This window comes from Melopsittacus undulatus, chromosome 3, assembly GCF_012275295.1.
Source record: "Melopsittacus undulatus isolate bMelUnd1 chromosome 3, bMelUnd1.mat.Z, whole genome shotgun sequence".
In the NCBI taxonomy this organism is placed as follows: Eukaryota; Metazoa; Chordata; class Aves; order Psittaciformes; family Psittaculidae; genus Melopsittacus; species Melopsittacus undulatus.
This window is the reverse complement of record NC_047529.1, coordinates 42,689,333-42,705,031: the sequence shown is the minus strand read 5'-3', so window position 1 is coordinate 42,705,031 and position 15,699 is coordinate 42,689,333. Positions and strand designations below refer to the sequence as shown.

Genomic DNA, 15,699 nt, shown 5'->3' with positions numbered 1-15,699 from the left:
TGGCTTTTCTGTCAATTATTTTCTCTGAATACTTACATTTTTAGGATCTGGTGTTCAGAAATAAGTCACTATAGTATCTCTGCTTTCTGGAGTTCAGGAAGCAGAAGTGAGGGATCTCAAAGAGATTAAGATTAAAAGAAAGGAACTGGATTAAGGTGTGTTTTTGTTCAGAGTTCCCTGAGTCAAGCATCAGAGAATGGCTGCCAGCAGGCCTAGGGATCATATTATCAAACACAGTTGTTCTGATGCCCTGACTCCACAGTGGCAACATATATAGAAACTTTCAGCTACTGAATCATATTTCTTCCTGAAATACATAATAAAATAGTAAATATTACTGTGCATGTTAGTGCTGAAATTCTAGAGAGGCTTAATGCTTCTGAACTCTGGCAGTCTGAAGTTGCTTCTGCATTTCTAATATTTTTTCCCCTGAATAAAATCTGTGAGTCATGTGTGTTTCTTCTGCAAATGTGTATTTTGTTCCCTGGTACCTCTATATGCATTCAAAACTTTTAAGCATGTTAATATATTAATTTTAGTAATTTTGTTAAATTATGTGGAAATTACTGTGTTTGGAGTTTGTTTTACCAAGTACAGCTATGTGACTTCTGTTGAACTAATGAGACTTCTGGCAGCTAATTTTCTAAGTATTTGTTTGAAAAGAATAAATGTTTAATTGCAGATGTGTTGTAAAAGCACTAGTTATCCTATAGCAGATGATAAATGTATTTCACTAGATACTAGAAAAGTTAAGGTTAGCAGTGCATGAAGTAGTTTAACACAGTGGGATAAGAAATTACAGATACTTGCTCACTCCAAAACTTAACAGCATTCTAGCACACACTGCCCTATTCAGAAATTACATCGTATTTTCTAATCCAAGCTGTCGTGTATGTATAGTTAATTTTAAGAAACCATTTATTATCACTTCTGAAAGTTCCCTAGCATCACCAGGCACTATGTGATGCCTCAAAACACAGCCCTGCTCTACAGGAGAGGGACATATAACTACTATGTTCAGAAAGAGTTTGAGAAAACACTAGTAACAAACCAGCAATATATCACAAAGTAAAGTATGCAGAGTTATCACTTCCTTATAGCTACATCAGTCAGACATTTAAATGTTCTACAACTTGTTATGATGCCTTTTTCTGTACATTTTCAAGAGTAGTACTCTGACTTCTAAGCAATTTCTACTTGCTTTTTGAGTACCAGTGAGCTAATAGAAAGACAAAAACACTGTAGCACAATCCTATTACAACTATTATAATGAACCAGAATTTGTCCTTTTGATGTTGAGTCTTTGAACTTTTTTGCTTTGAAATTTAGTCATAAAATATACAAGTCTACCACAGAGAACACAGCTTATCCAGAGGGAACAATACCAGGAGTGATTTTTGGAGGAGAAAAAGAGATTATGAGAGATGGTAAATATTTTTCCTTGTCTGTTAATATTTTACCAAAAATGCCAAGTCCTGTGAGTACAGGACTAAATGTATGTAATTATTTTAAGTTAATCACAAATAAAACAAACATATTAATATTTAAGTGCAAATTTAATATAATCTATTCTCATACCTTATTATGTGTCTGAGTTTGTCCAACCAGAATAAGGATATTTGATGAGATAATAGACAGGCAGAAATTGATTAGAATTATTGACCTCTCAGATCTGATGTACCTGTTCAAATAAACAAAGAGAGGGAACAACTTTTCTAAAAGGAAAACAACTAGCAAATCATATAAAGCTTTGAAGCAGTTCTTGTATTAAATATTGTAGACACTCTGAAAAGTAAACACTCCCTTTCAAGTGTTCCAAAAGAGTACCAGGGAGCTATCACATTACAAACATTGTAACTATGATATTTTGATATTCTGCAATTTCCTCTTGGTAACTTGTATACTAAAAAATAATCTATCAATGCTTCTTTTAAAGCCTGCTGGCAACACTGTTCCAACATCATACTGATAATAACGGGCTTGCATGCATTCATGTCAGGAACTTCTTATGCTCTCTGCTCATCCCCAGGAATATTCACAGCTGGCATATACCACTAACAATAACTAACTTCAGCAAAAATATGGTGATTTACATAAACAGATGATCTGGTGCATGATGCATAAATAAGATGCAGATTGGTTGATGGTACTATGGCACTGCATTTTTAAATGTTATTGGGATAGTGGTAGCATTTATTTTGAAGTTCCACAACCTTTATAGAATAATTTGTATGAAAAAACAGTAATACTATAATATCTTTATCTTTATAAGACCTAATACCAAAAAATGGTTAAGTTTGTGCAGAAAGATTCAATTACAGCAGTGAGCATCACATAGTCTGTTTTGCAAACTTATCATATTCATTTTACAAGTATGTTTAGTATGGAAAAGTCAAATACTCTTATCACCTATTCCTTTACAAGATGCAAATATTCTCATTTTTATATATGTATAGCGTTCTGTATGCTACGGACAGAAAGAGAATGATTATGGTTTCAAGTGAGGTAACTTACTGACTTGATTTTCATATTTGTTAAAAGAATAAATGTTGACTACAAAAGTAAATTAAAGCTGAGGGTGCTTAGTTCCACTGATGACCATGTCATATGTTATATGACCTATACTATATTCTTCTCACTGGAGCTTAGTTAATATTGCTGTCTCCTCCTGAGCTATATCATAGAATCATAGAATAGTTAGGATTGGAAAGGATCTCCCCATAGCTGACACTCTGAGGAGGTCTTAACAAGGGGTACTGAACCCACAAGAATTGCTGAGCTTTGGACATTAACTGTAGTCCTTTTGCCCAGGTATCAATCAATTAAGTAATACTGCATTACGGTTTTTTACTTAAGAAGACAGAACAACCCTGATACCACAATCCACATTTTTGATTAAAATATAACAATGTTATTAAGGTTAGTTCTATGTGTTTGCAGACAAACGGAGAAAGTCTAGTGCCTTTGTCTACACCGTCAGTATGCTGCTACTTTCTAACTTGTTAACTACTGATTCAGCTGGGCCAGCTCCCAACCATGTGTATTTATGGATTAGAAAGAATTTTAGTAGTTGAGTAAATACAGTTCAAGCAGGAGCTCATAGCTTTCACTTAGGCTAGGAAGGTTTTAGTTTTTCTTCCAGTCCACTGCCAGTGAAGGGAAGGGAAAAGAAGGGAAGCGAAAACAAATATTTGACTGATACTGAATTTGTCTTTCAGTTTGAATTTTCAGTTGGGGGGATCAAATCAATTAGCCATCAAAGAATGCTCGCACAGGCCTTCTTAGGACCTCTACCTCGTATCACTTCTAAACAGGCCCTGCCATTAAAAGGGAAGGTGGGGTTCCAAAATATAAATACAGACATAGGGTCAAAATACCAACTTTCTCCCTACCCCTAGACTTACAAAAACAAGTATATACACATATAAGTTTCAGTGCCTATCTTTTCTCTGTAACTGGTTACTATGTGCTCTCGAGAAACATGTTGGAGGCAGATTTTAATGATCCAAATGGCAGGCCACTCAGTTGTCAAAATATTTGCAAAATATCTCACTGATAGAACACTGTGATCTGTATGAGTTCTCTTCAGTGGGCTGCAGAGCCCACACTTAGGTCCATAACACATCACAGTTTTTTTTTTCTCTGCTTGGAAGTTATCATAATCATAGAATCACAGAATCACAGAATGGTTTTGGCTGGAAGGGACCTTAAGAATCATCTAGTTCCACCCCCCCTGCAATGGGTGAGGACACATTCCACTAGATCAGGTTGCTCCAAGCCCCATCCAACCTGGCCTTGCACACTGCCAAAGATGAGGCAGCCACAGCTTCTCTGGGCAACCTGTGCGAGTGCCTCACCATTCTCATAATAAAAAATATCTTCCTTATATCTAGTTTAAATAATGGAGAAGACCAGCTCTACTGAACATGACAGTATTCCCATCCAAGTGTTAAATATATCAGGGAGTAAAAACATAACAGTATAATTCTTCATATGGGTATTATATCCTGAAATACTCTCATTCTCAGTTTTTTTACAGTCAAGAACTGATAATTTTTAAACTCTTTTTATTATAACTTATGTAACTACATATTCTATACTTATAATATATATATCTAATCCTGTGAGTCTCCGTGGCTACATAAGTGAGTGAAAGGAAAAGGGTGTAAAATTATCAAGCTGCTTCTAAAAGCAAAATTCTATCATCTGATTTTACATTACTCTAAAAATTATTATTTTTTTCTGCTATGTTTCTTCTTACTTCCATATAAACCTATTTTTCTTTAATTATGGAAAAAAAAGATGAAATGAGAACCCATGCTCACCTTCAAAAAAATATTTACTATTTTGTGTGACTCTTCCTCTTTGCTTTCTGTTTCTTCTACATTAAGTCATCACTTCTCAAACTGATTTACCCATAAATATCTACTGCATTTTTAAGTCAATATAATATTTTAATATAGTAAACTCAAGATGGAAAGAAAGACTGTTACTGGAACGTATCACTACACTACTTGAGACTACTTTAATTTTATTGTCTTCATTGAAACTCATATTCAAAGTGGACAAACACAAAACCAGTTGACTAAACCTCCCTAAATCTGTGATATCTTACGTGGCACTTTGATATGTCATTTTTACCATGCAGAAGCTTTTGTTTAATATGCAAATAGAGGAAAAGCAGTCAAAAGTATAGGCCAGAAGCCTCACATGAAATATATCATATAGAATAATCCTGTAAATTGTTTACTAGCACTATGAAGACCTCACTGAAAGAGTGATTCCATTTATACTGAGCAGGGGAAAGAGTAGGCTATAGCATCATCAGTAGGCCAGGAGAGTAAAACTTATCAGTCACATCAACAAATTACATTTTGCTTTTTTGTTTTTCTTTCCCAGATAATAACAAATGTTGCATTTAATGCTCTCTTTAAATTGCAGTTCAACTAAATATAGCTATGTATTCATGTTCAGCTTTGTCAATCCATTACATACCTCCATAGCGCTGCATAGACAACTGCTAGGGTGATCAAGGCCAAGCATGAAAGACCACTGCCTACTATTAAGGTCACTGAGGGTGTACCCGATGATTCCATGATCTGTAGGTTACAACACACAACCATGAAAAAAACCCATCCTCCAGCAATTAAAATAACAAATCAAAAGAAAAAAGCAACAAAAGCAAAATTATAAAAGCACTCATGGCTGTCACAGAGAGCTTCCGTAATACTACTTATTCAGCAGAAATCAGCTTAATTCCAAAACTAATCCATACTCTGAGATCTGTTTAATTACTGGTACATTCCTCAGAGGCCTTTGAGCTTTAAAATGCCTTATAACACCTGCATGATATTTTGAAAAATAAAGGAAGAACTAATATTATAATGTAATAGGAGACATGACATTAGCACAAGTTTAAACTACTCCCTAGTGAAAATTAATTAAAAGTATCTTTCTTATGAGAAACAGCAATATTTAGAAATGTGTATTGAACAAGCAGCTCGGTTTCACGCTATATATTAAAGATCATCCAGTAATCTGTCCCAGAATTTGATTCATGCTTGTTGCAGGATTACCAAACTTTCTGACTTTTAATAACTTTGACTTCAATCCACTATTCTCACACACTTAATTCACTTGGGCCTCTGATTGTCTAGAAGGAATGGCAAGATAACTATGGCAACAATATCATAAGACTTCCATAAAAGAAACCACAAATTTAGAGTTATTTCATTTGTGCTTAGTGTTTTAATAAAAGATGAAAACAAATGACCTTGGAAACAAACTAGCTTTCCCTATTGTAAATTAAACTATTATCATAAGAAATCAGGTGAGGTTTTTGCTTCGTATGTGTATATGCTCATGTTCTGAAATAGCCATAGTATTTACCAATACAAATGCAAAAAGAAATACCTCTAAAAGTTTGAAAGGATACTGTGCCTGGTTTACCAAAATGCTTTTTAAAGCCTCAGGGATGTACTGTAAATTACATTTATCAAGATATCTGTTGTCACCCACAGAGGAGATAAGACTGATGTACTTCTAGGCCAGATCTCAGGCAGAAAGTAATGTTTTATTTCAAACACTTTGTTCCAAACTGATCTACTTTGCTGTTAAAGTCTGATCATACGCTTCCAAACCCAGGAAAAATAAATTCTGCCTTAGCAGGATAACTTCGCAAATACTTGCTTTTTAGCTATTTGCACATTGAATAATACTGGGAGTGTCTGCTCATACACTTGATGTTCCCTCTTTCTCATGAAAACTTGATTATTTCCCTTACATCATATCAACACACTACATAGAAAATCTGTGCTGAAAATGTCCAATGCAGATCTGCAATCTGTTTAACTACAGTATCTAGGGTTTTCCTACCAAGAGCAGTAATAAAGCCCTGCACATTCTCCTGGAAAGGCTTGCAAGCTTTAAAAAGCTTGTTAAGTTGATAATTGTTCAATACAAAAGTTTTCAACACATTTACATCACAATTAGGAGGCTTGCACTGAAAAATGCAGAGTTTGAGAACATGCAAATTTCACTAGGATTTAGTTATATCACAGAATCTGGAATTCATTTCTCTGAGACACCAGGAGACCAACATTTGCCTACCTGCAATATTAAACAATTCCTCAGTGCAACGGCTGAAATATACCTGAGAGGAAAGCTCGACCAGCTTCTCCCCCTCCCCCAAGCAGTCCCCTCGCTATTGCCTTTTGCATTAAAACCGGATTTCCCCCCCCCCTCTTCTCTTTGTTACTTACTATTTCTCTAGGTTGCTGAGCCAAAATGGCGAAGGTAGAGAGACGATCACATAAGCATTTCGTATGGGATGCATCGGTAAGCACGGTTTTACATCCCTGGGTGGACCAGGTTCCCAAAGAGTCGTTCCTGCAAAGGAGAGAAAGGGGAGGGGGGGAGGAATGGGGATAATTACGCCTGACGGCCAATTCCGTGAGGAGGAGACAATGCAGTTACACCGAGAGGGGAGTGTAGTGTAGTTCCCGGACAGCACAGAGGTACTTGTTGTGGGGCAGGACCGGCCCCAGCGGCGCGGCGCGGTGCAGCGCGGCAGGCGAGGAGCGGGGCGCGGGGAGCAGCGCGTGGAGCTGTCCGACGCGGTGGTGCTGACGGTCCGGCGTGCTGCGCTGCGCGGAGCCCCGCCAGCCGCGGCAGCAGCCGCCCCCTGCGCTGCCAGCCACCTCCGAGCTTCACCAGAGCACTGCGAAAAACTCATCGGGGGAAGAGGGGGAGGCTTTTTTCTCTCTCTCTCGCTCACTCTCTTTTTTCCCCCTTTTCCTACCGTCTCTGTTTCTGGCCCTTTTCTGGAAAACGTGATGGTGGGTAGTTGTAGTTTCTTTTTTACCTTTTTTCTAGATTTTTTTTCCTTTATTCCCCAACCCCCCCTCCCCCGTGTGTGTGTGGCTAGGTTAAAGGCATATGGTTCTCAAACGTCTGTCTGGGTGATGCCAATTGGACATGGAGATGCCGGCTCTTCAGTTCTGATGGCTTTATTTGCTGAGGATTTTTTTTATGATTTTTTTTTCAGTTGTTGTTTTTAAGCCTTAGAAATTTCACCCTGGAAACGGCAACAGCAGATGCCTCCAACTCTTTCCTTAGCTCCAGCAGAGGGGTGGATTTCAGTACAGCAGCACACAACATCACCAAAGAGACACACGAGTTCGCCCTCCAGACATCACTCAGTCAACTCGCCTCTTCCTAGCTCCCTCCCCCTTCTCGATTTCTTTTTCTTGGGGTGGCAGCACCACGCTAACCCCAAGCCAAAGTGATTGTTTCCTGGCACCTTTCACCAACCGCCCCTAAACAAAACAAGATGATTAACACAGCCCCCGAATTCAATTAGACATTCAGTATGCTAATGCGAGGTCTGAAACCCACCCCAGCAGAACAATAAAAATGGTATCAACCCACGTTTTCTTTGTGCAGGCAAGGAGAGGGAGAGGGAGAGACAAAAAACATCTCCCCTTTTTCCTGAACTGCAGTGGGGGGAAAATCATTCCTACAAGAAAAAGGGGTTGGCTTTAACTACAGTAAAGCTACTGCCTTTGCATATGTTACGTTTAGAGAACAACAATTGGGTTTCTTTCTTCTTTTTTCCCCTCCTTTCGTGTCCAGGAAGCAACTGCAGCAACTCTGCTGCCAGCAGCAGCATGTGCGCTGTCAATTCCTTCCCATTTCACCTCAGGTCACTAAACGACTTGAAAAAAGAAAATCGAAGGTGGAAGAAACAAGGTGGGGGAATAATAATTTCCAGTCCCTGTGATCACCGTTGTTTCACCTCTTCTGCTTTGACAACCCACCTTTGTGAGTGATTCTATATGCTAGGGCCCACATACAAAGGCAATTTGTTATACTAACCCTAAGTAAGATGTAATTTGGGCCCATGGATATATGGCCAATGTGCTGCAAGCACCAAAACCCCCTTAGCTCTATGTTTACCTGTTAAGTGTTGTCTCCTCAGAGAAGTCTTACAGTTAGAGGAATGATGGAGTGTCTTTTTGAAACCACTTCAGAGTTTAATGTAAAATTCTTAGTTCTAATCAAGAATTGGGAACATACTGTGCAATAAAAATGATGGCCAAATGATGTACAGAAAAGTATTTTAATCATGTATGATATAGAAGAAATATTTTTTTTTTACTCTTTAGTAATGTATTATGTAATATTGCATGACATATAAGTGATGATTACTACTGAAAACAATTATATGACTCTCTCAGGTATTGAAATGAAAATGTAGTTTTTAGGACAGGGACCTTTTTTTGTAGAATAAAGAATTCATTCGCAGACATAACTGCCAATCTGATACAGACTGGTGATCAAGCCACACTCAGTATACTAACAACTGTTTCCCTTATTTTGCGGTATTTTTCTGGGTCTCACAACATGGTTTGCACTCACAATTGACATATTTTGTTAAAATTAGTAATACATATGTCTTACTAACATCATTGTTTTTTCTGCTTTAACATATTGATGATTAAAAATCAGCTATGACATTGCTATCAAAACCACTAACTTAGTTAAAGGACTTCATATCTTACACTGTCCACCTTATTAGTCTATTAGGAATATTTTTTTTATGCAAGATAATTTTTTTTACATATTTTTTTTTTTTTTTAGGGATACCCCGTGAGACAGTGAAAAAGGAAGTTAACAACACTATTGAATGGTTTGGTTTTTTTTTTCCCATACTGGCAACTAGTGATTCAAGCCTCAGTTTTGATAATCATGAACAAAGAGCCAACATCTTGGGTATACATGTATGACTTTAGCTGAATTTAGTAATTTTTTTTATGATTGATATTTGTGCTTGAAGTACGATAGGAAACCTTTTCATCCAGAAAGTTACATAAATAATAAGTTGTTATTTAAGCTTTTAATATCAGCAAACTACACAGAAATTAGGAAATTGTATTTCTCCTGAGATAGGTTTATTTCTCCCTACTTCTTGGGTATGTGCATTATACTTTTTGTTGTTGTTGTTCAGTTAGGTGTTGGTTTTCCTTTGGGACAGTCTTTGCTATGCCAACTCTATTCTCAGTAGAGCATGAAATATAATGATGAGAAGAATGTAGAAAATACAGACATAAGCATGTTTTAACCTAGCAAAAGATAGGAGTGAAGATCATGGCCCTTATGTATAGCAGATTATGTACAACATGATTAAGGGAGTGGAACACCTCCCTTATGAGGAGAGGCTGAGGGAGCTGGGTCTCTTTAGCTTGGAGGAGACTGAGGGGTGACCTCATCAATGTTTACAAATATGTAAAGGGTGGGTGTCAGGATGATGGAGCTAGGCTTTTTTTTCAGAGATATCCAGTGGTAGGACAAGGGGCAATGTGTGTAAACTGGAGCATAGGAGGTTCCATGTGAACATCAGGAAGAACTTCTTTATTGTAAGAGTGACAGAGCACTGGAACAGGTTGCCCAGGGGGGTTGTGGAGTCTCCCACGTTGGAGATATTCAAGGCGCGCCTGGACAAGTTCCTGTGTGATGTACTCTAGGTTACCCTGCTCTTGCAGGGGGGTTGGACTAGATGATCTTTCGAGGTCCCTTCCAACCCTTGGGATTCTGTGATTCTGTGTTCAGATGTGCTGGCTGGCACATTAGTGGTGATACAGTCCTTCTAACACCTGCTTACTTTTTTACACCTGGACCTAAAATCCCAGGCTAGCCATAGGGAAGGCTCAGCTGCAGGAGTCTCCTTTCCATTGTGCATGTCCATCTGTCTGAGACATGACCTAACTTTTAGTATGCATAATTTCTAGTGTGATCAATCTTATCTCTACCAGAAGTATATGGCAACATCTGGTTTATCTCCACAGATTTTCCCTAAAGTAAATAAAAAAAAAAAGAAAAAGACAAAAAACCCACCCCAGCACAAAGAAAAGGTAGATGCAAGGCAAACACATTTTTCTTAATAATGTCACACATAAAACTGTAGTTTAATGAAGTATTGTTTACCTTGAAATTGTTAATATGATTAATATTATGTCATTATGACTTAGGGCTTTTTTCCTCTCACACAATTTTAAAAAACTAAGGCATGAAATCATGGAAATGAAAAGAAATAGAATGGACAAAAATAACTGCCTTATGACTACATGTCTAAAATACTGCAAATGTCCTCAAAAGGATGTCTTAATTTGTGTAGTATCGGAAGAAAAAGCAGGATTGGATCTCTAACCAGAATACTATGAGGAGTTCATTTTCCTAAAGAATAAGGCCCCTTTTCTAATTCAGACATTGAATTGTTTCTTTTTGCTCAATGACATACTTGTGTATTTTTTTTTGCCAAAGAAAATAGAAATCTTTAAAAATTAATTTTCTTGCTGATCTTTATATAAAAAAATAGATCTTATTTGAATAATATTTTTGTAAAATAAATGTGCGCCTGGGCTGGAAACCAAGTTTAATTCCAATGTGTTTTAAACCAGGTGAGATATTAAACCTCAAAAAGTATGTTTTATAACAGAGCCATTGTAGATATGGACATACATTGTTGCATTAATTTTCTAATAACTCATAGAAAGGTCTGAGAAGATCAAAAGAAGATAAAACTGGCATTGGTTATCAGTTTGACTACTATATGACTACAAATGATTCATCAAAAAGGGAGCTACGGAAGTGAGTATTGATGCTTGGGGGAATATTTTATTATTATTTATAACTTTCCTGTCCATACAGTTTAGGGCATGATCTGGTGCACAGTGTGCATAAGCTGTACTGTAATCAACAGTCACCCTGTCATTAGTATAATGCAGGTGCATCAAAGTGTAAAAGGAAAATAAAGAAATTCTAATGGAATGACATGATAAAACCAGGATGAGACAAATGTTAGGAGTTTCCTGCCTCCTACTGCATAGTTCTTGATTACTGATGCTCTGTACTACTACAATAAAGCAAACTTACCTTTATCTGAGTTACAGGATCCATTTATGTTTCTGAATAACATCAGAAAAACTACAGTCATTCAACTCTATTTCCGTATTTTAAAAATCCTAATGGATAGACATTTGAACAAATGTATTCTCTCTTCTTTCCCAAGGTTATAGAGAAAATCTCCTTGGAAGATGAGTAGTGGTGCACCAAAAAAATTGAGAGAAAGCAGACACCTTCCACAGCTTCATCTCTGTTTGTCACTCTAGATACTGTCAGAGAAAACAGTAACACCCAGGAGTAACTCCTATGTACTTTTGCCAAAATATGTGCTGAGGATTTATGAGAACAATGACTTTTTTCCCCATGGGCCTCCAGAATGAAAGAAGCAGACAAGAAGACATGCTTCCTTTCCAGGATATCTTGTACCAAAATAATTTCCTAGAAACTGCAGGAAGTAAGAGAGGGGTATTTCTCACTTTCATAAGAATAACAATTGAAACAATCTGGTCAACTCTACCACAAATTCTGCAGTGATTTGCTGTCTCTCTTCCTTCCTGATGAGTTATCATTTATTATCAGCCTATAGTTTATTTTTTTCTTTCATTTCAATACAATATTGCTAAGTTTGTTCTGTGAAAGGGAAATATACCTGATAATGCTGAATGATCAGAACAAGAATCATGTCACATTTTGCAAGCATGTATTACTTAACTGTGGTTATATTTAGAGATTGGCTCTTCGTCTAAGTGGCTGTATGACGTATTTGGTTTCTTGGGGCAAAGTCATATTGACACTTATTATGTTAAAATGTATATTCTCAAAGTTTGCAATAGTGACTTTAGCAGCATTTTGTATATGTATAAGATTGTTTTAAGCAAGTTAATTTTATAGATTAACATTATCAGATACTTAGTAGGAAAAAAAGTTCAAAACTTTTTATTAGCTTTAATTTCATAAAATCAGTAAAATCTTTCATATTTGTTTATTCAGACTATCAATATTTATGTAGATTTATGGTGATTTAAGAGAAGATTGTCATGTAGTGTTTTGCCAATGATCAGCCTATAAAATACTGCACACTACACTAATTCACAGGGACTCCTAGCAAAAAGGATCCATGTACACTGTACACTGCCAGGGGCTGGAAAAGATTATAGGCTCAAAAGTTTATCCTGGAAATTAAGAATGTCAAAACCTGGATCAGGATTGTAGCTATCATTAATGTTTCTTCCAAATTACAAGATTAGCAGTAAAGCACAGTATCATTAGTCCAAGTTTCAAGGCCAGGTATGACCAGCAGAGAAAAGAACAAGTGTGAATGGGAATTGATGATGGAAGAACAGAGGCTGGGCTTCCATCACTGTTACTGCTACAACATTCTGTGCTATTCTAGATTGAATGGACAGATAATGTTAAAAACAGTACATGCCCAGCCTCCTTGGAGAATGCTTTGAATTAGGCTCCAGAGATGCCAACCATAATGTAGAAAAATAAGTCACAAAATGAGAATGGCAGAAGCAAGCATGTTAAGTGATCAGGTACTGAAATGCTATTTGTTTTGCTGGTGATGCAGAAGAGACCTGAGCTTGCTTTGGAACTAGATGTTACAAGCTACCTTTCAAAATCCGAAGTTCACCTTGAAGATGGCCAGCGGAGAGTCCCCCTTTTATCTAACAACTCTGTGGCTGTGACATAAAACAGGTGAGTTCAATTTCCTTCTTGCCATGAGAGGTGTTGAATACATAGACATTTGCAGCAGTTGACCTAATACCAGACTACAGTATATTCTGGTGTGAGAGTACTCCCTCTGCTTCTTGTTGAAGCAGGTGCTTAAATGAAAATAACTCTGCACTTGGCTAGAAGATGAAGCAAAACAGGCATTCACTAGCCATACTGCACAAAGACAGAAAATGGCACCTGCATTCTAGTTCCTGCTCTACTCAGTAATACTTATTCAGCAGACTGAGCATTGAAACTTGTTACATATTCTCTGAAGATCCTCACATTTCTTACATGTTCCTTCATGTTAGCTGCATGACTAAGAACCCTCTTGGTCATCATCCTCTCCTCCCCTGTATCTTGTGATACCACCCACTGCTCCTACATAATCCTGCTGTGTACCCTACAACTCTGTTACCTGTGGGTTATCCGAAGAACACGCTGTGGAGCTATGGCAACTGGAACTAATTTGTCTCAGTGTCCAATTGGAAAGAAAGAAGTCAAGATTTTTTTCTGTCTGCTTACACTTTGTAAACAAACTTAATTGAAGGCAAGCTGAGATAAAACAAGCAAACAAATGAATAAATGAGAAAATAGGAAACAGTTACAAATGTTTATATGACACACACAAAAAGAAATAAAACTGACATTTGCTCTACTGACATGGGGATTACATCAGCAGTATCTATCTCCCATTTTTATCCAGCTGTTATTCTGAAATTTTTCCTAAACATTCAGTTTATAAAGAGTTCTATTTCCTGTATACACTTGGCCTCAGGTTATGTCCTTTTCCTTGTGTTAGACACTTGGTTTTTATAATCAATCTTCTTTTGTAAGTCCTCCCCAGGAGCCTAAACAGATCTAATCTGCTTTTCCTCAAATGCATTGATTTTTTTTTTCTTCTTTGGGAGATAATCTGACCATCCCTTTTAATTAAAATAAGTATTTTTCTTCTTCCTTAGAGATGTCTTTTCATTAGATCCGATGTTATCTTGTGCATCTGACTGACCAATTAACAACTGCTTCAATAATAGTAATGTTTATCTCCCTATTTTCTTTGGTGACTCACTGTGCACCCTGGTTGAATCTGTACCAAATCTTATATTGATTATCACACTGCACATTAAAACCACATTTGATTGATAGAAATACTGCAACAAGACAAAAGCATAGAGCTTGCTGTTGGCTCTTGACTGAGATGAGACATTAATGAACCAGTTTGAAGTGAAAGAGGGTTTGTAGTGACTGATGTGTAACATCTTTGTTTAGATATCTTCTCTTCAGTGAAAACCTTAACTACAGGTTGTAAAAGTGAGCAGTCTTTCCCTTTCAGGCAATCAATATAATTACAACATGTCAGAATAGGAGTAGTGGTGAACAGAGGGAATTAGAGAAGCTTCCTTATTCCAAAATGCCCTACAGCCTGGCAATTTGATCATTGTTCTTGAAAAGATGCAAGCACTGACGAGACCTCACCTTGGGTAAATCTCTCCTGTCCTGGGCAAATTTTCTAACCATTGAACTATTGGACAAAAGTATTATAGTACATGTGCTGTCCATGGTTTATGTAGCAGTCAATTCACTGCCAAGTAAAGGCCACATTCAAGAATGACAGAGGGATGATCTGTTCATGTATCTTGATGAGAATTAATGTTGAGGTTCTTCTGCGCACATCAGAATGAAAACTTGGTGACCAAATGGCTTGCCATAAAACTCACAAGAACCTCAGAATTTAGAATTCTGTGAGTTGTACAGAGATTCAGAGGATGTCTGACAAAGTCCATTAAAGACTGAAGTACCTGTTAGGTATCTACCTAACTCACAGAATGACTGAGGCTTTATTAAAATGAGGCAGGTCAACAAATCTGTGTAAGCAGCTGAGATGCAGTGACTTTGTATATGCAAAGCTCATAGCAAATGTAATACAGTATAGCTAAACACAAAGCTTTTTTACAGTGTTGATTATGATCTGATTACAAACTAAAACTGAACAACCCAGATTTTGCTAAAGCTGATAGATGCAATATTCACAGAGTTAACTTCTCCGACATTAAAAAGTAATGCATCTTTTTTGTCTTAATAATTTTCACTATTTTTTTTTCTTTAATATGTGGAAAAGTAGTTGTGATTACAGTCAAATAAAGCACAGATTAATGAAATTAAGGCTCTTCTGTTAAAAGAAAAAGATTTAAGAGACACTTCATTAATGTGTATTTTATACTCTCATATGCTGGTTTTAGCCCTGATGTTCTTGCCTTTCAGTTAGGCTTACTGCTTTAAGACTTATTAATACGTCTTCTCAGTTTCCAGACTCAAAATCGTTTGAATGTAGGCACTTTGGAGCACAGTTATGTTAGTTACTACTTATCTGAATCTTCCTGAGTGGATGTATTTACTGACCAACTGCCCAGTAAAGTAAATTACACCTAACTAACATAGCTTTTAATACCACTTCACGCCTCTGTAATGGTAGTGTTGTTTAAAACAAAGCCGATAATGATACTCTCCAGAGATAACATCTCTGTTGTTCCACTATGGTTCTTGCTAGGAGTGCCTAGTACAGAGGCTAGAGGAATG

At 37.0% G+C, this 15,699-nt stretch overlaps 1 protein-coding gene across 1 annotated transcript in view; it reads right to left on the bottom strand.

Moving 5' to 3' along the window:
• ADGRB3 (adhesion G protein-coupled receptor B3) overlaps positions 1-15,699 on the bottom strand; it is a 461,694-nt gene that overhangs the window by 91,797 nt on the left and 354,198 nt on the right. The window contains exons 16-18 of the mRNA XM_013130073.2: positions 6,762-6,888; positions 4,996-5,099; positions 1,579-1,681 (exon numbers count right to left, since the gene is read on the bottom strand). Of these exons, the coding sequence (XP_012985527.1) occupies positions 1,579-1,681; positions 4,996-5,099; positions 6,762-6,888 (334 nt within the window). The remainder of the gene's footprint in view (positions 1-1,578; positions 1,682-4,995; positions 5,100-6,761; positions 6,889-15,699) is intronic.